The sequence below is a fragment of the Hesperophylax consimilis genome, chromosome 23 (assembly GCF_061612785.1).
Source record: "Hesperophylax consimilis isolate HC1 chromosome 23, BYU_Hcon_1.0, whole genome shotgun sequence".
Lineage (NCBI taxonomy): Eukaryota > Metazoa > Arthropoda > Insecta > Trichoptera > Limnephilidae > Hesperophylax > Hesperophylax consimilis.
In genome coordinates, this window is record NC_142858.1 from 30,044,524 (window position 1) to 30,065,743 (window position 21,220).

Here is a 21,220-nt window from a genome sequence, read left to right on the forward strand (position 1 = left end):
TGAAATAATCCTATCATCTTTGTTTATTTTATTGATTTTATTATAAAATTATTATTATTCTGGAATAAACAATTATTATTATTATTATTATTATTATTATAATCATGCGAAAACTGTATTACTATTAACAGTCTTTAATTGTGTTTATAACATGTAATTGCATATAATGTTTATTCTTTATATTTTTTTGTCATTTATAAATATATTGTATAGGTGCAAATATTGAATCAACGACCAGAATTAATGGAACATTAATGGTCTAATATTGTAAATAATTGCTGTTTATGCTAAATATATAAATGACTGTTTGTTTCCTACATAAAATTAAAAATAATTAAATACATTTAAAAACTATAATAACTTAATATTTACATTCTCTAACTTTTTACGTGTAATGCATATTATTGTTTATGCTTTATAAACATCCCCACATTCCGGAATAAACACATTATTATTTATATTCAACGCCATTAGGGCTTTTACATAATACAAGTGTTCATTATTTTAGCGTATTAATAGCTTAATAAGAGAGGAACAAAACGAATCAACATTCAGCAAATTAAAAGAAAAGAGAAAATAATTATAGATATCTACCTACCTGTAGTAAATAACCAAACTTTACATTTAAAAAAATATAGTAAAGAGTAAAATTTTACCCAAAAAGTGAGTTATAGATTATCTACCTACGTTATATTATAGAGAAGAGTATCTGTGGCTTTATTATATGAATCTTTTATTCCGAGATTATAGAAATGTTGTCCTTCAAAACAAGAGGAAGGTCACACTGTCTACATGATATTTTGAAAAACCACCCACATCCCCTTGTCGTAATCCTTAAGGCGATGCACTACGTCGTGTAATATTCTAAATTGAGCCGCTATCAATAAAAACCCTTACGTAGATGGCGATAAGGTTTAAATTCCCGCTCTACACCATCCGCTTATTTTGATTTATGCAAGTAAAAAACATGGCCAAAAAGTGCCTTTTATTTTATTTTGTGGATGTTCAGGCATAAATATTTAATTTTTTTACGATTATTTTATAAATAACTTAATTTGCCACATTATACAATAAAATCATAACCGAAAATGGGTTCGTAAGAAAGAGATTTTGAACTTTAAAGCAGTTTTCATAGGCCTATACATTATTTTTTTATGGGCTTATAAAAAGACTTATTAAAAAAATACTCGATTATTTCAAAGGCCAAGATGTATTCTACTTGCAGTATTTAATTAAGGCTTCTGAAACATTTCTAGGCGACCAAATTTTCAAACCAAAAACACATGATTTTGCATTACTACGTATGGTATCGCCTTAAAGCAGTATATAGCCCGGCAACTAACGGTACTTCGGTTAATAGTTATTATTAGAATAGTTTTTACTCAAATTTTAATATGGCATTTATTAAAATATCACCGAGATAGAATTTATTTTCAAGCATATAGCTCTTGAACTGGGGAATGAATTAAATATTTAGCTTTCGATTAATGAACAAAGAACAACAGTGGAAGTCTTTTGACGATGTTTTGATGAATTTTATAAGATTTTAAGTCAGGTGCATTCATTGAGTCATTATCTATTTGTATGAAATTATCAAATAGCTCGCGAGGTTCTTCTGCAAGATAAACTGGATAAATCAAGTAATTTCATTAAATAGATATTATTTATTACCTCCAGATGACTGTTTCTCGGAGATTAATTCGGGCAGTACCCGGCTTTACCCGGCTGTTTCGTCCGTCTAGAAACACGAACGGGGAGTTCCTAATCCGAGTGATAAAGGCGCTATGGGGTATGCCCCCGTTATTACGGGGAAATACGCAGAATTCAGTACTGTGTGAAAACAGTATATTATAATATGTTCTTCTTGTTTATGTCATTGGGTCCTGAAGGATTAGGCGCAAAGACAATAAAGTAGAACTAATCCCCACAGTGCGGCCCGTTCCGAGAGAATTCCCAGAGCAATCTGTTATGTAGTGTGATGCATCCATTCATTAAAAAGGCATGTCTTATAATTATTATTGAATAATTCGTATGGCACGGTTTTTGTGAAAAAAACTCGGGTAAAATACTAATTTGACCATAACAAACAAACATGACATGAAATATGTGTACATTTAAAATCATTTAATATATGGGTGTAAATATACGCACCCACAAATTTACGTATACTTACCCCGGCACACTTACTCCATCACACAAAAATAAAATTAACTGTAAAAATGAATTGTTATCTGGGCGAGAATAACCTTTTTGTATCCGTGAAACTAACAACATTTTACTAAAAAATATATCATGCACCACCCCGTTCTGACCCAATTGGTTACACAATAGCACCCATTGGAAAAGAGTCGAAACAAATAATAAAATCATTATTAAAGAGCAATTTATCCGTATAATATAGGGCTCACTACGCACAATCGGATTTACGGTGACAGCACTTCAAAAGAGAATCATGTTCACGGAGAAAAATGAGTGTTGCTACTATTAAAATTCTCATCAAGTCATTCGTAATTCCATTAATAACGGAATTGCAGGCGCTTAATGAATGAATTGATAGGTTTATGTTAACGTATTACTAAAAATTTTAAGATAAACGCAAGTGCATGAACGTGTTCCGACAAATAGAAATTTATTAAACTAATTAACAAGAAATGGAATGCAATTCTGTTTTTGACCGGATTACCAATCATTTTAAGAAATTCTTAATAAATTAGCTGTACTCATTTTTCACCGTGTACAAATTTTCGTAAAAATCGTCGCGTAATTTTCTCTCCGCGTACGGTTCCCACGTGACTAGAAAACTATATTTGTAAAAATGTTAAAGAAAAAACTCTTGAATGTTTTGCATTGAAAACTTGAGGTAAACTTTTAAGATTTTTAAGGTCATTTTATAAAAAAATCTGCGGTCCTAAATTGAACAGTAAAAACATTAATGTTGAAAATAAATATAAACTATTCAGGGAGAAAAAGCGTATTGCTAATTTATGAATAATAAATATAAACTAAACAAAGAGAAAAAGGATATTGCTAATTTATTAAGAATTATTGGTAGTCCGGTTTAAAATGGGATTGCAGGTCTTTAATGAATGAATTAACAGGTTTCCTGATAAACTTTTAGTAAATCTAATTTTTTCCGTGTATTTTTGTCTCTAATCTAAAATAGTAAAATAGCAACCGTAAAATGAGTGCAGTTTCCATTGCGTGCAAAGTCGTATCTTGTCTGTGTATATTCTGTTTGTACATAATTAGAAAGAGCCTAGGAACAAAAGCGGCGCTTTGCAAGTGATGGGAAGTCGCTGGCTTCCCCGGGAAAACCGAATGCCTTCCCACCAACAGCAACATCCTACGCTACCCCCTCCCCACCCCGCCTCCGCCCCGGACCTACGCGTATCTGCTTCCCACGTTCGGCGCACCGCCGGGTGGCGGGGCGGGTCGGACCCAGCAACAGCATCTGGTGATCTGCGCCGACAAAAACCACATTCATCTTCAGTTGCCATTCACAGCCGGGACTTTATTTCTCAATTCTAGGAGTTTTATAAACCATTTTGTTTACGAATATAATGTTAGATATATCTTAGTTCAAGTGTCAGAGGTATTAAGATGAACGGTTGTGCGGCCCTTTTTATATAAAACCTAAATTTGGATTTGAAGTCAAAATACTGAAAGAATTTAAATATTTATTTTTTAATCAAAAGGTTTAGCAAATATCTAGTAATTCTTAATTAATTTGTGTTTTTAGTTACAAATTACAGTCTACAAAGAATTAATTTTTTATTGATTTTAGAGTCAACTTTGGCAATTATTTGTGAGTTAACGATAATTATTAAAAAAATAAGATAAAAATTATCAATACGTGTATTGATGTTAGTAAATTTAAATTACATATAAATGACTTATTTACAAATTTTTCTTATGTAAATTAATATTAATAATATTTTAAAAACGCTTTCTTTACTGTATTTTTAATATTTTATTTTCTTTGTATTAACACAGTATGTGGATAGGGCAAGATTATTTTTTTAATAATTACAATTACTCACGCAAAATTGAATTCTTTAGAGTAAATATATTGCTATAGCTTTTGAGTAAAAACATAATAAGTCAATTTGGTTGCGTGTTTTTCCTATTTTAACTTATGAATGGAGTTTCTTCGTATTGCATTTAAATTGTATTTGAATCTCTGATTAATAAAATATCACCAGTATCCAGTGGCGTGCGTTTATCTATGACTGGCATTTTATTATCATCTTCCGTCGACTTTTTGGCCAGTGAATAAACGAGCGTATTCGAAAATAGTATATTTTTGGATGATTTGTGTAGCGCCATTCTGATGAAAAATCCCTTTTTTATTTGTACAAATGTTGGGCGCGCGTTTGGCGTGTATCCCAACTACGCACCGGTGCCGAAGGGATCAATGACGCTAGTTCCTCAGAGCATCTTCCATTGTAATACCGATAGAACAAGGACAGCATACATACCTGACGCCTGTGCTCTAAAGATTGCAGTCCGTTTGTTAAGATTGGGGAATCTATCAAACGGACCGCCCGTTTTTGCACAGAGTCAAGGGAAAAAAGGGATATGTAATGAATTTGACCAATGAACGAATGACCCGAATATATTCTTTTCAGGCAGATAAGATTCAAGAGTTACCTGTGAGGTCACTTGGGATTAACACTGTTAAATGTTATTTAGAGAAATTTATTATTATTTCTTGTGATTTATTTTTACCATGGTAGGAACAACATTTCAGCTACCATGCCTCGTGGACTGCACGCCCCTGACCAGTAGGTATGTACACAAGATTTTTCTCACTCGCGGGCTACGCCAAATATATTTCAGAAAGGGACTAAATAAGTCGATAAAATTCGATTTCGACTCGGTAGCCGAGTTCTGGTAGCGAAGTTCTGGTAGCCGAGCGTTCAACCTACAAAGGGGTAGGCAGAGAGGATGTACCACTCCTTGCCTCATTCACATTCATACTTCGTCTCATACATACTTTTCTATTATTCTGACTCTTGACATGGTCCGACTCAAGTATCTGATTCAATTGATCGTGCCATGTCTTCCTCGGGCATCCCCGACTTCTGCTACCATTCACATTTGCGTCATATATTCTCATTACACTCCTTTATTCGTTCATTCGCTCTACATGCCCAAACCATCTAAGCGTCCCCAATCTAACTAATTACGCTTACATCAGCATAGCATTCTTTGCGGATCTCCATATTTCTCACGTGATCATACACGATTTTACCACACTACGCCTCAGGTATCTCATTTCTACAGCATTCAGTCTGCTTTCGTCCTTCCTCTGGCAGTTCCATTCCTTACTGTTAGGGATAGGTATCACCAGGGTAGGTACCAACACTGCATTGTGGACTGCTAGCTTCGCTTCTTTGGACATTTTTTTGCTGGCGCCAACCACGTTCAGTCCTCCATTAATGGAGTTACCCGAAAGTACCCTTCTTTCAATATCTCTGTCAGCCTTCCTGTCTCTCGTTTTCTCTTTACTACATTGGCTCCATTTAAAATCGATTTTAACTTACTCGCTCTATTTAAAATTTACATGGTGTTCAAATATCATAACAAAAACCTTTTTCTTTGTTTATAAAAGGTTGTCATGCAATTTAAATACACGAAAATATTATAAATAATGTAAATAATATGTTTAAAAAAATGCTGAATACCAAAAACACCAAAAATAGCTACGGAACCGGTTTATTATTTATCGATAATTAGTATAAATCCAAGAACAGTGGTTTATTTTAACTACAGTTTTGTTACTAGCTCTGAAGCAAAGTGAGGCGATATTTAAAAATAATAATAATATTAAGTTAGTTGTTATTTAGTCATTTTAAATACATGTAGGATTACGAAAGATTTTTAAATATTTATATTGAGGGATCAATAGGATTTATAGGCCCTGTTAGGAGTTCTACCGATCCGAACCCTCTGATATGAAAATATCTGGAGTCGGTGAATTATTTTCCCATTTGATCTCTGGTGAGTTGACGTGTTGTTCTAGTATTGTTTTGTATTTATTTTGCTTATACATATAATGCACTTGCATAATGTTGATTGACTACATGATCATTTGTGGAAAAGTGTGTGGAAGGGTTTAGTTTTTCCTATGGGGAAGATTTAACCCGGACATAAAATCGAAAGAATTTTTTTTTAATTAAATATTTCTTTTTATATGGTTTTATAAATAAAACTCAGTAACTCCGCTATGGTTAGTTAGTTAGGTTAGGTTTAATCGTAGTGTCAAATTAAGCTAAGACTGGTACGGTCTATTATCTCCATATATAGTTAGTGATAACATCATTGTAGAAATATATTATATATTTGTACAGCACTCTTAGGGTTTTTGCACAAAAACGGCGAAATAATCATCGAAGAATTATTATTATTGTTATTATTGCAATATTCCCGGAAATATTATTACAGGGTGTGTCAAGTTAGCAGTTAGCATGGCGAATGGCGACCCATCTTCGGCTGTAGTTTTATTGCCCCCGCCTTGCAACGCCAGATGCGTCTCGTCATAACTATATACCAGACCTCTCTACATATATATAATAATAACAAAATAGTGAAGATTCGTACATAAACACGGACCCCGGGGCTACGGTTTTCGTACTGTTGAGCGTATTCATAGGTATATTCAATTTAAAAGTTTGCTTGGTTTTTGGAGTGAAATTTTTGTGATGTAATTTTAAAAAAACAATCCTATTTAAATAAAATATTAAATTATTATCGATAAATTCAATATTAATTACAATAGTAGTTGAATTAGTAATGCATATGTCAGACCACGATATGCTGAAATAAGATAAGCTACGAGAATATAGCAAGAGTGTATCAGCTCCATAATACAGGGTTTTCCAATAAGAGGTGTTATTTTGAATAGCCCGCTATTTCAGTAGATGTTACTTTCGAGGTTTGTCATTTTTTAACATTTGACAAGTAGAAACTACGCCATTAATAAACATGGAACGATACACGCTTCAACAACGCATTGAAATTATTAAAATTCACTTGAGTGAATCAAATGCAAATCATCTTGAGTGATGAGGCCCATTTCCACCTCGGTGGCTTCGTCAACAAGCAAAATTATCGCATCTGGGGTTCGGAAAACTCAAGGGTTATTGTTGAAAAGCCTCTTTGTCCTCAAAGTGTGACTGTTTGGTGCGGTTTATGGTCCGGCGGAGTCATTGGACCTTACTTTTTCGAAAATGAGGCTGGGGCAACAGTTACGGTGAATGGATTGCGCTATTGAGAGATGATTAATGATTTTTTATGGCCTGAATTGGATGGTATTGATCTGGACAGCGTTTACTTTCAAGAAGACGGCGCTACGTGCCACACAAGCAACGAAACCATTGATCTTTTACGATTGAATATCAAAATAACAACTATTATTGGAAAACCCTGAATAATAATTAATTAACATAATAGTATTATTGTAATAACTGTACAGTTAAGTGGCGCCCTCTGTTCGGTTTGAAAAACGGGATTGCAGGCCGTTTCCTGATAAACTTTTAGTAAATTCTTAACATATATGAAAACGTGTTTATTTTAACCAAAAAAACATAGAAAACTTTTAAATTCATTCCAACCAATAAATATTCGTAGGAATGATAGTAACTCAGTGTTTAATGCAGCAGCACGGCTCATAACCGGGGTGTCTAAATATTCGCACATTTCAGAACACCTTCGTTACCTTCACTGGCGCAAGTGCCCTGAAAGAATCCAGTACAAACTGTGCTGGATGGTGTTTAAATCTATCAATGAAATGGCCCCACCCTACATCTCTGAACTATGCGTCCCGGAAAACACTGGTCTGAGGCAGTCAACTCTTAGGATGGGTTGTTTCGGAGAATTTGAACAATTCTTCAAATTTCAACGTTAATTTGCGAGCTCTGTGAAAGATATTTTCTAGTTCTGTTATTATTTCAGTTCTGTCAAGAAACTAGCCTATAATGATATAATATCAGAACTTGAATAGGACTTTCACAGAACTCGCAAATTAACGTTGAAATTTGATGAATTGTTCAAATTCTCCGAAACAACTGGTCCTTAGATCAGCAACATCATCAGCTGTAGGCAGACTGATGGAATATAAGCGCAAGCTAAATAATAAATTATAAGTTTGGTGATCGCGTTTTCGGAGCATCTGGGCCGAAGACTTGGAATAAACTCTCTCCGGAACTAAGATCCATAACAAGTTCAACAGAATTTAGGTCTAATCTAAAAACTTACCTTTTTAAGCTGTCATACCCTTAAATTAAATATACCATTCCTGAGAGAAAGTCCAACTATAACCAATTTTCCAATTATGTCCTAAATTCGCTAATAAACAATTAGTTAATCTTAAGTGACCTACCAGGTAAGTATGGTACTGTATATTATCTCCATATATAGTTAATAATAACATAGATCATTGTAGAAATGTATTATATATTTGCACAGCGCCCTTGAGGTGATTTTGCACAAAACGGCGCCATAAATTATTAGTATTATTATTGGTGATGAAGAAAGTTCGATAATTTTTGTAAAAAACACATTAATCATAGTTTGGGAGCACAATACTTTAATTCTAAATATATATACATTTAATATTCATTAACCTTGAGAAAAAATGACACGCCGAAAAATCGCAGATAATGTATTCAGAAGCTGTCGGAGAACCTGCCATCAAATAAAAAGTATTTTCTAAAGCAATATTTAACGCAAGCGATGCTAAACTTATTCTTCATACAGTTCCTTTGTATATAGGGTTAAAATCGCTTAAAAAAATTTCATCGATTTTTGTCTGGAGAACACCTATGTCCCATCCACAGTTGAAAAGTTAAAGTAGCGAAAAATTACAAGACGAAAAGACAACATTATTTGATAAATGTTTTTTTACAATATTCTGAAATGTAAAGCAATCCAAGCGCAGACTTCATCATTTTTCATAACTGTTTTTGCAAACGCGGTACATTTGGTTCATTGCATTTCAACCATAGTAATATAACACCCGCAACACAATTTATAACAAATAAAAATATAATTTTGTCGCCAAAACGACAAGCTCGATTAAGATATTGAGAAAAGAGGTTAATGAATCTTAGAAGGTTGCTTCATTAATGTGTCGTCTTCGTTCTCTCGCTCTCTCTCCCTCCTTTCTGAGGGGTGGCTATCATCAGCGCATCTTCATCCTGAAGGCTGCTTAGCGGTGTCATCATATTACCAAAAATCAATAGGTAGATAATTGTAACAATAAATAATAATACATTTTGTAAATAACGATATCCTAACTGGGATCTCCCGTGCTGAGGATTTCTTTTTCATATTATTGTGCAGTTGAGTGGTTTTGGTTTCAGTCTGTATTTGGTGTTAGTATATTTTATATTTCTGATCCCCCTATGTTATGTATCCATCTTTTTATTTGAGATTTAAGTGTTTTAATAATTTTGTGAATTTTGAACGAGATTGGGATCTTTTTTCCCTAAATGTTGTATTTGTAGTTACTTGTTGGATATGTTATTGTAAAAAATGTCGCCTTCGGGCGCTGACTTTTTTTGTATATTTGTGACCTACTTGCACATAATATTAGCAGCATCACACATACTGGTGATATATTGTACATAGTTTATAAGTTGTTGAACATTCTGTTTATTCAAATCATATAATATAATACAAATGATTTAGTAGTAGAACAAAATATTTAAATAAATATCAACTCTACTATTACCACTAATCTTGTAATAAATGTCAATAGTAATGGAGGTTAAATAGCAAATGTAAAATGTGTTTTAATAAAGTGTCCTTTGTGTGAAAAGTTGTATCTTCTCCATTCTTAAACATTCTAATAAAAATAATTGGCGGCTAGTGACTTTTGATTGTGATTGAGTGTTAAGTTTTAATAATTCGACATTGATGTACTTTAGTACAAAACGGTTTATTAATTTTTTCGAAAAATTCTATTTTTGTATGAAAATTTTCAGAAAATATCTGTTTGACAGTGCGCTGCACCGATTTCCTGAAAGTCTTCATACAATAAAAAGGTTTTCGGTTACAACAACATAAATGATGCAGTTTTAATATTAGCACTCTAGTACACCCAAAAATCACGAGCACCCTGCCTGCCATCTGTATACTTATAAATAATATGGTTAAATATAGTTTAGATGTGTTTGTTTTGTGAGATGATTTTTCACAAAAAAACGGCGGCTATAGAAATTATCCAAATACCTACTATAATTATTAAGGGTTACCACAAAAATAAATAAAACAAAGATTAATAAAAATAATATTTATTTATTACAAACATTGTTATATAATTCATTCGCATATTAACATGTTGAAATTACTGAGAGATATTACAATATAGGAAAATAGTAATTCATCTTTATAAAAACTTATTCACACAAAACATTAACCCTTTTACATATTTACTAAGACGTGTCGTTATAAATCAGGAAGAAAACAACCTTAGTCATTCATCTGTAGATATAGGCAGGTACTTGTATCAAATTTGAAATAATTCATTAGTAAACATATTTATGCAATATTTCTATTATTCTAGTTCATCGCGTCATATATTATATTGTGCTGTCAGGGCCGGCCCTGTGCTATGTATTACTTTAATGAACTACTCGGGCCATGTAGTACCATATCTGTCACCAAATGACACGCCCTCATAAAACTCGTTCTCTCTCCTTTTTATTATATTCAGACATAATATAATACAATAACAGATTTAGAAAGAGAGAATGCCAAGCTTTTATTTACCCAAGTGGTAAATACAACGTACAAAAAAAACCGTCGCAAGCGATTTTAAAAACTTTAGCTAAGTTTTCTTAAATTTTTTTTTAAATATTCATGAAAACATATTTCAGTTAGTTAGTAAAATCTGAAATAATATTTCATCCACTTTCTAATTCAGTATTTAATTTTGGGGTACGTTCATAACAGGCGAATCTATGTGAAAGTGAATTTGAAGCGGTAATTTTGGATGACATATTTTGTCTAAACCAGAGGAGTTAAATTGTATTTTTACTAAAAATTTCACGTGTCACGTTAGTAACTGCCTATATGTATATATTTTAGCACGGAGAAAAGTAAGTATTGAAAAATCTCTTCAAATTATTGGTAATCCTGTTAAAAACGAGTCTGCAGGACGTTTCCTGATAAATTCTTTAGTAAATTCCCAATAAATCTGAACATTGGTTCATGCACGTACATTTGCCTTTAAAATATACAAATAATGACAAAATGCGAAAATTTTAGGATTTTCATGAACCTGTTTTTTGAGATCGTGATATTCTAAATTCGTCATTTGCTACAAGTTTGTCAGGACACATATTAATTCATTTGTTTTAACCTTTAATCCCGTTTTTAACCGGATTACAAATAATTTGAAGAGATTCTTGATAAATTATCAATTCTTATTTTTTCGGTGCGTTTCCTCTAAAATAATAAAATATAATATAATCTTATTTCATTTTATCCTACTTATGTAGGTACATACTATACTATCATTTATTTTCATTATGGTTTTATTAAGTGGTGTATTATACAATATATTCAGTAGATAGAACGTTAAAAAAATATTCCTGTCCAAGTAATACCTTAGATAACTCTAACTGACATTCTATAATATGATTATATTATTTATCACAATTCCAAAAACAAAGATCACAATTTTATAAGAACTAATTAATAAAATTTAGACGTACTCGTTTACTACAAATAACTTGTTATATTTTTGATATATCTAGCTGCTGATTAAAAACTAATTTATATCCTATGCACATTGTATTACCCTACCTAACTTTAGAACTGGGCTTATTACAATTCAATGAAACGTTAATAAATGATTGAATAAATCAGGCCCTGATGAACCCTGTCACCCCTGTTAAGTTACCAAACGTAGCGAAGCACTTGGGGTGACCTCTTGGTATGGTATGGTATGTTGGTTATCCAATAAATTACATATACAATCCCGAATTGAGAATTTATCAATAATATTTAAAAATACAATTTAATATCTTCGTTCGTTCTTTTAAAAATGCCTAAAACTTTTTTGTTTTTTTTTCATCAACCCGGAGATAAGAGTAAAACAGTTGGGGGAAATTTAGGGTTTTTAGGTTTCATGAGGAGAAAACGAATCAATGTTTTACTTTGTGAGATATCTAGGAACACACTAAAAACTTTGGGAGGTGATTCTACATGATGGTAGAAGTAAAAAGGATAAATAAATTTTTCGAAATTCCAAAGTTTCAAAGGTAGTTTCAAAAAATATAAAAATATTTTTGTAGGTATATAAAAAAATAAAAATTTCGCAAAAACTTATTTTTTCTTTTTTACTTCTACCATCATATAGAATCACCTCACGAAGTTAGCGCACTTTACCCCCGAACATCCTGTGTACTAAACCCGTCGCAGTTGATGATAGTGCTATGTGGATCTGTTTGCGTCAATTTTACTGTCACAGACAACACTAAAAATAGTAAAAACCTTATGATTTTACTTCTTTTTAATTATATCTGTCAAATTATAAAATCCATTTATCTTTAAAATTTTCAGTACATTAATATATTAATACATTTCTGCGCGTATCATAAAAAAAGTATATAGTAGATAGACGCACTTGCCCCGTTTCAAGGGGTTAAAGCTTTTACTAAAATGATTATTTCATTCTCATATGGTTCCCACGCTATTAGGCTATTCTTATACATTTATTTATCGAAAACACAGGGCCGGCTTGAGTAGGCTCAATTGGAGCGGTCCACTCCGGGTGCGGACTTGTCAAAGCAAAGCGCCAATAAGCCTATACCTAACGCCTAACACAGCGCCCTTAAGGTTTTCCTAGCGACAGGCGCCTTTTGGCCCAGGGCCGGCCCTGCGAAAATGAATGCAATTTTTTAATGCCCATTGAATTTTTATTGGTAATTGAATCCAATTCATTAATGTTTATGCCGCACTTCCCCGACTGACTAACTAATTATAAAAAAAGAAAATATAACATTATTTATAATATTAAGGCGATGCCATACGTAGTAATACAAAATCATGTGTTTTTGGTTTGAAAATTTGGTCGCCTAGAAATGTTTCAGATGATTTAATTAAATACTGCGAGTAGAATACATCTTGGCCTTTGAAATAATCGAGTATTTTTTATATTGGCCTATGAAAACTGCTTTAATGTTCAAAATTTCCTACTTACGAACCCATTTTCGGTTATGATTTTATTGTATAATGTGGCAAATTAAGTCATCTATAAAATGATCGAAAATAAAATAAAATATTTATGCCTGAACATCCACAAAATAAAATAAAAGGCACTTTTTGGCCATGTTTTTTTCTTGCATAAATCAAAACAGCCGGATGGTGTTAAGCGGGAATTTAAACCTTATCGCCATCTACGTAAGGGTTGTTATTGATAGCGGCTCAATTTAAAATATTACACGACGTAGTGCATCGCCTTAATCTTAATTGGCACAATAGAATTTATTTCGTGAGTATTTTGTTTAATACTAACATAGTAGATTAAAAATATACTAATATATGTTTATATAATATATATAAAGCTACGCGGAGATAAATGTGTATTGCTGATTTATTAAAAAGCTCTTCAAATGGTTAAATAAATCGGGTTAAAAACGGGACTGCAGACCGTTTACTGAAAAACTTTTGGTAAATTCGTAACAATATCGGAAAACGTGTTTATGCACCTGCGTTTGTCATAACAATATATTTTTATAAACAATATATATAATAATACCTATCATTTCATTCGTTATGGGCCTGAAATCCGTTTTAACCGGATAACGAATAATTTGAAGAGATTCATAATCAATTGGCAATATTTTAATCAGTAAGTTTTCTCCGAGTTGCTTTCCCAAGTTGTTAAGCAAGTTGAAAGAAACTTTTCACTCTACCGAAAGGAATATCTACATACAGTGATTATATTCATGAAGTACAAACTGTTCCCCGTAATGCTGACACTCATCAACTGCAATAAGTGAATCGTTGTATTGAAATGAGTTTCAGCATTGATTCATGTTGATCCTGCTTATCAGTTATTGTTCAACAGATTTATTCAAAGACTGTATTATTCAAATTTCTAAATTTTATTATATTATTAGTCAGCAAAAATACAGTATCGAAAGGTAGCAAGGATTATTTTGTGCAAAATATATGTAGATGTGCAAATCATGCAATAATATCATGTTTATGAAATGTCGCATAGGTATCGCAAAATAATGTTAATAAAAAACGCCACAATTGGTGCACATTTTAAAAAGATTTTTTTTTAAATATTGCACTGGATTGTACAAAATTTTATTAATTATGCCAGAATTAAAATCCACAAGATTTGAAAATAAATTTCTACGCCATTGGTTCAACGAATATAAAAAAAAGTTAATTTTTTCATCAATCGAACAGACAAGTTATGTTTAAAAGTACTACCCACGCTACAATCGAATAGAAAAATGCTTAGGAAAGAAACTTAATATAATTAATTTTAACATTTTTACCAAATGTAGGAAGGTAGACAGTTTGGTAGTTTAGCCGACGACGATAATGAAAATTATGACCTTTCCTGAAATATCACTGAAGACGCGCTGAAATTATATTCCTACACATCTAGATATATTATTTCAAATACTTCTCTGCTACTCACAAAAAGTATCAAGTGTTTTTATACCTATCTACTCAAACATAATACTATAAGGAAATTTTGTACAAAAATATATTTTTTTATAATCACATTTGCCACATATTGAAAATGTAAAATACGTACGTACATATAAAATGGTTTTCTTAGGGCTGATCGTGGCCGTTGGTCCAATCGCCCTCCATGCGCCACACAGAGAAGGCGTAGCTGAGCTTCTCGTGGGCCATGTAGGAGCCCTGGGCGTGCGCCCCACCCGCCTCGCCCTCGGGGCTGGACAGCACGCGATACAGGAACTCGATGTAGCGGGAGGCCAGCTTCAGCGTCTGGATCTTGGACAGTTTGTCGCTGGGCAGTGTCGGGATGATCTTCCGCAGATTGGCGAAAGCCTCGTTCAAGCTCTGCGTGCGCTGCCTCTCGCGCACATTCGCCATTACTCTTTGCGTCTGGATGTCTTCGTAACTCTGCGCCGCCTTGCGCCTGCTCTTACTGGTCTGAGACCTGCGACCGCTCTGCTCGTCCAGCTCGGGGGAGATGGTATCCGGAATAGCGTACTCGAACGCCCGCTTCCTCTTCCTGTCCTCGCTGGCGCGCGACAGGGTGGGCGAGTAGGGCCTGTAGAGCTGCTGCGCCGGCAGGTAGGGCGAATGAGCCCCGCCGGGGTAGGGCGAATGAGCCCCGCCGGCGTAGGGCGAATGAGCTTCGCCGGGGTAGGGCGAATGGGCCCCGCCGGGGTAGGGCGAGCACGGCCCCACGGGGTACGGGGCCAGGGTCAGGGGGCCCACGGGGTACGGAGAGCAGGGCCCCACGGGGAATCGACAATCTTCTTCTCCGTAGTCGTCCATTGGTTCACTTTTCAAAGCTCCGGACATATCGGCGTACTTCATTATATGTATATTGTTTCTCAAGAAGAATCTACCCTCTTTGATACAAAGATGATTAACACACTATTTGCACAACTTTTTTTATATTCTCGTGAACTCAACAAAAGCACGACACAAAGACAACAAAATAAAACTGTCTAAATTTATTTTTTATAAAAACATTTTGGTAAATGTATTTGACTTCAATGTTGTTTGAATTCACGTTGATGTGTTTCAGTGAAGTCTTCAGCTGTCAATAACAATGCCGGTTGAGGAAAGCGCTAATGGTTTTTGGACAAACGGGCGACGCGCCAACGTCCACGGACTGTGATTCCTGACACACGACTGACACGACTGACGCTGACGCCGCGGCCGAGACTGCCAGTGCCAGTTAAGGGACAGCTACAGCTCTGCCCTGTTAGCACAGACTGCAGACACTACGCTCTACAGGCCGAGGGCCGAGGAGCCCTCCGTGCCCTCCGTGCCCTCAGTGCCCTCCGTGCCCTCTCTGCCCTCGGAGCTCAGCGGGCGGAAGGTTGTACCAAAGTCACTAGGACCGTAGCCGGGTGGAAAATATAATAAGATGATTTGTATATTACCGGTTTTTGTGAAATATCATTTTAAGAAGAAGCTTCAAGCCAAAAATGTATATATTCTTGCTTTCCATTATATTGTAGGTAATAGACATTAAAGTCGCTTGACAAACGGAGTCTAGAAACGTTCGATTTCAAGAATTAAACTGGCTTTTATTTATTTTGTAAATAATTTTATAAGAAAGCAAAAAAGTTAATCAAGTGAAACTGTCACAGATAATCTTAGCTATAATACTGTATTTTTTAATTTTTTTTTAGTAGTTTACATTTATATTTTTAGTTGCGTAATTTTTATAATTTATTTGTATTCTACTCAAGAGAAACGATAGGAAAACCATCAATTTATCTAAAGCATATTTTTTGGTATTCATAATGTACACCAATTCGTTATAAAGATTAATCAAAAAAGTGATTTAGCATTAAGTTTCGCCTTAAGGGCACGGTAAAAATATATTTATATATATTTTAGAAGTAGAAAAGACAAATATTTTTTTACGAAATTCCAACAATTCATACAATTCCTGTAGTTTTAGGTAAAATTGTTTGCATGGGAAAATAAATATTCAGAATAATAAAAATTATTAATTATATTAATGAAATTTTAGAAATTATAAAATATGTAAATTAATTCAATTTAATTGCCGCACTTCAAAACCTACTTTCCTGGTACTAGTTTAGTTACGCTGAATTGTTCCTGCAGGGTAAACGACGATGACAGATAACTGGTGATAGCCAACATCCGATGGGAGAGGGCACCACGAAGAAGAGGATCGAGAAATTACAAAAAAGCACACTTTTAAGAAATAAATGTAAATAGTAATGCGAGAATCATTATTATTTATTTATTTATGATATTTGGATGAAAAATCACCTCAAAGGCGCTGAACAATTTTTTTCCAGTGCTCTATCTTATTAAAAACAATTATAAACATTCTAGGTATATAATAATATATTTTCGTACAGGGGGTGGCGGTTTCAAATCCCGGCGGGCGCAAGCAAATTTTATCTGATTAATTTGTGTTATTTCACAAATTATTAATTAAAAAAATATATATCATGCGGCACTTTCCAGAGTGGAAGATACTCTCAGATCTGAATAGCACGGTACTTCCCTCCCTTCCTCTTTCCCATCTCCCTCCCATTCCCACTACATTTAGCATCACAACACACTTCAATTGGGGATGCCATCATCTCACTGGTTCCAGACGGTTGGGAGCTGTTGAGAACTTTCTCAGTTTTTAGAGAATAATACGTACCTAGTTGTTTTGCACGCAGCTGACATAATATTGGTAACACTGTCCATTACGTGTTGCCGTTTTGTAATCCTGCTATTTATTTAAGTTCTGCATTATTAAAGTTTATTTACCTTAAAGAAAGGAATATAATATTTACAATGGGCGGTACAGTACAGGGATTTAATAATAATTTAGATTTCATTGTCAAAACATATCCAACAATCAACTACACATACAACATTTGGGTTTTAAACTCTACAACCAAATCCCATTCTCATTCGAATCTTACAAAAATATTATAACATTTAAATACCAAAATAAAAAGCTGGAAACAAAACATAGGAAGATCAAAAATAACTGAAACCGAAACCACTCTACTGTATTAAATATATTTATAATAATTTCAGAAAAAACACTACGTAATATATTTATAATAATTTAGGAAAAACACTACGTAATATATTTATAATAATTTCAGAAAAAACACTACGTAATATATTTATAATAATTTCAGAAAAAACACTACGTAATATATTTATAATAATTTCAGAAAAAAACACTACGTAATATATTTATAATAATTTCAGAAAAAACACCATGTAATATAATATTTATAATAATTTCAGATAAAACACCATGAAATATATTCATAATAATTTCAGAAAAAACACCATGTAATATATTTATAATAATTTCAGAAAAAACACTACGTAATATATTTATAATAATTTCAGAAAAAACACCATGTAATATATTTATAATAATTTGAGAAAAAACACTATTTATTTATAATCACTAATTATCCATGCTACAAATTTTTGATCTGAATTTGTGATTGAATTTTTGATGTAAATAAAATCTATATTTAGTGAGTATTGGTGATCCCAGTGAGGAAATCATTATCTCTATTTGTCACAAAATGGAAGATAAATTTAAATTTATTAAAAGGAATAAAACAGCGCTGCTCACTGGTAAACAGATTAAGGCGATGCACTACGTCGTGTAATATTTTAAATTGAGCCGCTATCAATAACAACCCTTACGTAGATGGCGATAAGGTTTAAATTCCCGCTTAACAACATCCGCCTGTTTTGATTTTTGCAAGAAAAAAACATGGCCAAAAAGTGCCTTTTATTTTATTTTGTGGATGTTCAGGCATAAATATTTTTTTTTTTTGGATCATTTTATAAATAACTTAATTTTTCACACTATACAATAAAATCATAATCGAAAATGGGTTCGTAAGTAGGAGATTTTTAACTTTAAAGCAGTTTTCATATGCCTTTACACTATTTTTTTGGGCTTGTAAAAAGACTTATCTAAAAAATACTCGATAATTTCAAAGGCCAAGATGTATTCTACTCGCAGTATTTAATTAAAGCATCTGAAACATTTCTAGGCGACCAAATTTTCAAACCAAAAACACATGATTTTGCATTACTACGTATGGCATCGCATTATTGAATTGAATAATACGAGTAGTTGGGTGTGTAACATTTGCGTCTGTCTTAGTTCTTCTAAACTACGAAACGGATTTTTACAGGGTTTTCACAATCCTTTAGAAAATTTCTTCTGGAAGGTTTATATAAATAATATATGCATATTATATTTTCATAAAGTAGAGAAAATACTATGTTTTGTAATCAAGACAAAAAAAATATTTTCGGGAACATACTTTGCTAACGATGACTAAACCTTAAGAGAGACATCAAAATAATGTACTACGGAATTATAAGGCATACAGAAAGGTCTGTGATGATATATATCTATCTCCTACCCTTAGGTAAATCCCAGCAACGCCGCTACAGCATAGCACGTTTCAACAATAAAAATAAAGTCTTTATTTATTCAAATGTTTTATCATGATCTCCGTGAAAATTGGAAATTTCGCAGTTAATTTAAAGTTTTGTGAAAGGTCTATTCAAGTTCTGTTTTATATCATTATGGGCCAGTTACTTCTTAATGATTTATAAATCACTTTTTAGCCTATATACCAGTTACTTTACTATAGCGACATCTTTAGGAGACTCAATTTAATAATTAAAACAAAATTTTTAAAAATAAATCTCACAAATTATTAAAGAAATGTTAATTTTGTTAGTTGCATTAAAGGTGAGCCTAGGAAATATTATTGGCATTGGTAGATTGGGGTGCACCTTTAGTCCTTTACCGATGAGTTGGTTTTAACGCCCGGGATTGGTTTTTCCTAAATTACAGCAGTAAATGCATTAGACTTATTCCCGACCACGGAATAACCTGGAGGTGTTGATGCTTATTAACCTAAAAAGAGGTAATAAATAATTAAATTTGATCAAATTTAAAGGTACGCTACTTTGGGTGACTTGAGGTGCACGTGTTCATTTATTTTTATTTATTTATTAATCTTAAGTTAGCTCACATCTTCGTGTGTGCTAATAGTTTTATAAACATATAAACATGTACATTGTTTGGCAAACATAATCTTTTTTTAAATATTTCAATAAAGTCACAAAAGAAACATTAATGATTGAGATAGACATATTTTCTTAATTCAATTTTGAACGTATTAATATTTTCTATCACAGCAATTTCCTTCGGGATTTTGTTATAGAGTTGAACGGCCTGGTACATCAGAGATTTTTGGGTGCTTGTTTTTTTCCTTGTTGGCAATCTAATTTGCTTAGAATTTCTCGTCCCGTGTCCGTGTATCTCGTTATTGTAATTTATTTTTCTTTTCAGTTCCTTAGACATCATCCCTATGTTAATTTTATGTATAAAAATAAGTACATTCAAATACACAGTTTGCTTCACCGTCAAAATATTCAGCTCCTTTAACATGTCTCTTATCCGTGTGTATATGTTGCGCTTAAGTATTATTCGCATTGCTTTATTTTGCAGTATTCAATTATTTCATTGAGAGAGGTATGTCTGAGAGCTGGGTCAATCGATCGCTTTACATGACCCGGGTTCACTCAATGAGTAAGTTTTACTGACTCATACACGACCTGACACCCGAAACTCGATAACCCGGTCACTGTCAATTTCATTCGACGTAGATAGGTAACACATTCAAAGTATGAATTCATATATATTTTAATCTTATCGTCATCCGGAACCGGTTCCATATGAATCTGGAAGAAGAGGAGGTCAAAGTTTCCATGTAGATCTCCGGTAACCGGAAACTTGAACGATAATGGTTGCCTATTGTAGGTTTCAGGAATCTACCATTAATTAAACAAATTTTGTCTCTCGAGAGAAAGTGATTCGAAATGTGATGCCAGGTTTGCAAAATTCATACTAATACTCTTCTATTTTATCTTCCATAGTCGCTCGCTACGCCACCCGATGCTGGCATTGCATGGGCATTCGCATCACCACTTCGGCCACCTGCACCCGTGTTGTGAGAGTAGGTCGCGAGAGTGGGACGCACGACCCGGGTGCCGATAAAAAATAACCCGTTCGCTCTTTAGAAGCTCATGAGCGGGTTTCAATCAGCGGATCATTCACGATCGACTCAGGAGTTACAGGATTAGTATATCCACGTCTTGGAGGCAGCTTAGCGGCCGGAACGGGAAAGGCTGGTTAAAGGAGACCCTTTGACCCATCATGCCGGACTTAATCGACCTATCACCACCTTGCACACCACGTCCACCTGGACACATTGATCCCAAGATTCCTACCCACCCCTCATACGTTTCCTTCCCAGAACTTCCTCTCTTTCCTTTCGCGACCTACTCTTTGGACACGCGTGCCGGTGGGTAGGAATCTGGGGATCAATATGTCCGTCCACCTGGACACATTGATCCCCAGATTCCTACGCACCCCTCATACGTTTCCTTCCCAGAACTTCCTCTCTTTCCTTTCGCGACCTACTCTTACGACACG

General features: G+C 33.7%; 1 protein-coding gene across 1 annotated transcript; it reads right to left on the reverse strand.

The window, feature by feature from the left end:
• Positions 1-10,336: 10,336 nt before the first annotated feature.
• On the reverse strand, positions 10,337-15,888 carry LOC149412554 (uncharacterized). The gene has a single exon (XM_089646169.1). The coding sequence runs from the start codon at positions 15,550-15,552 to the stop codon at positions 14,815-14,817; it is 738 nt and encodes a 245-aa protein (XP_089502295.1). The 5' UTR covers positions 15,553-15,888; the 3' UTR covers positions 10,337-14,814.
• Between the last annotated feature and the right edge of the window lie 5,332 nt (positions 15,889-21,220).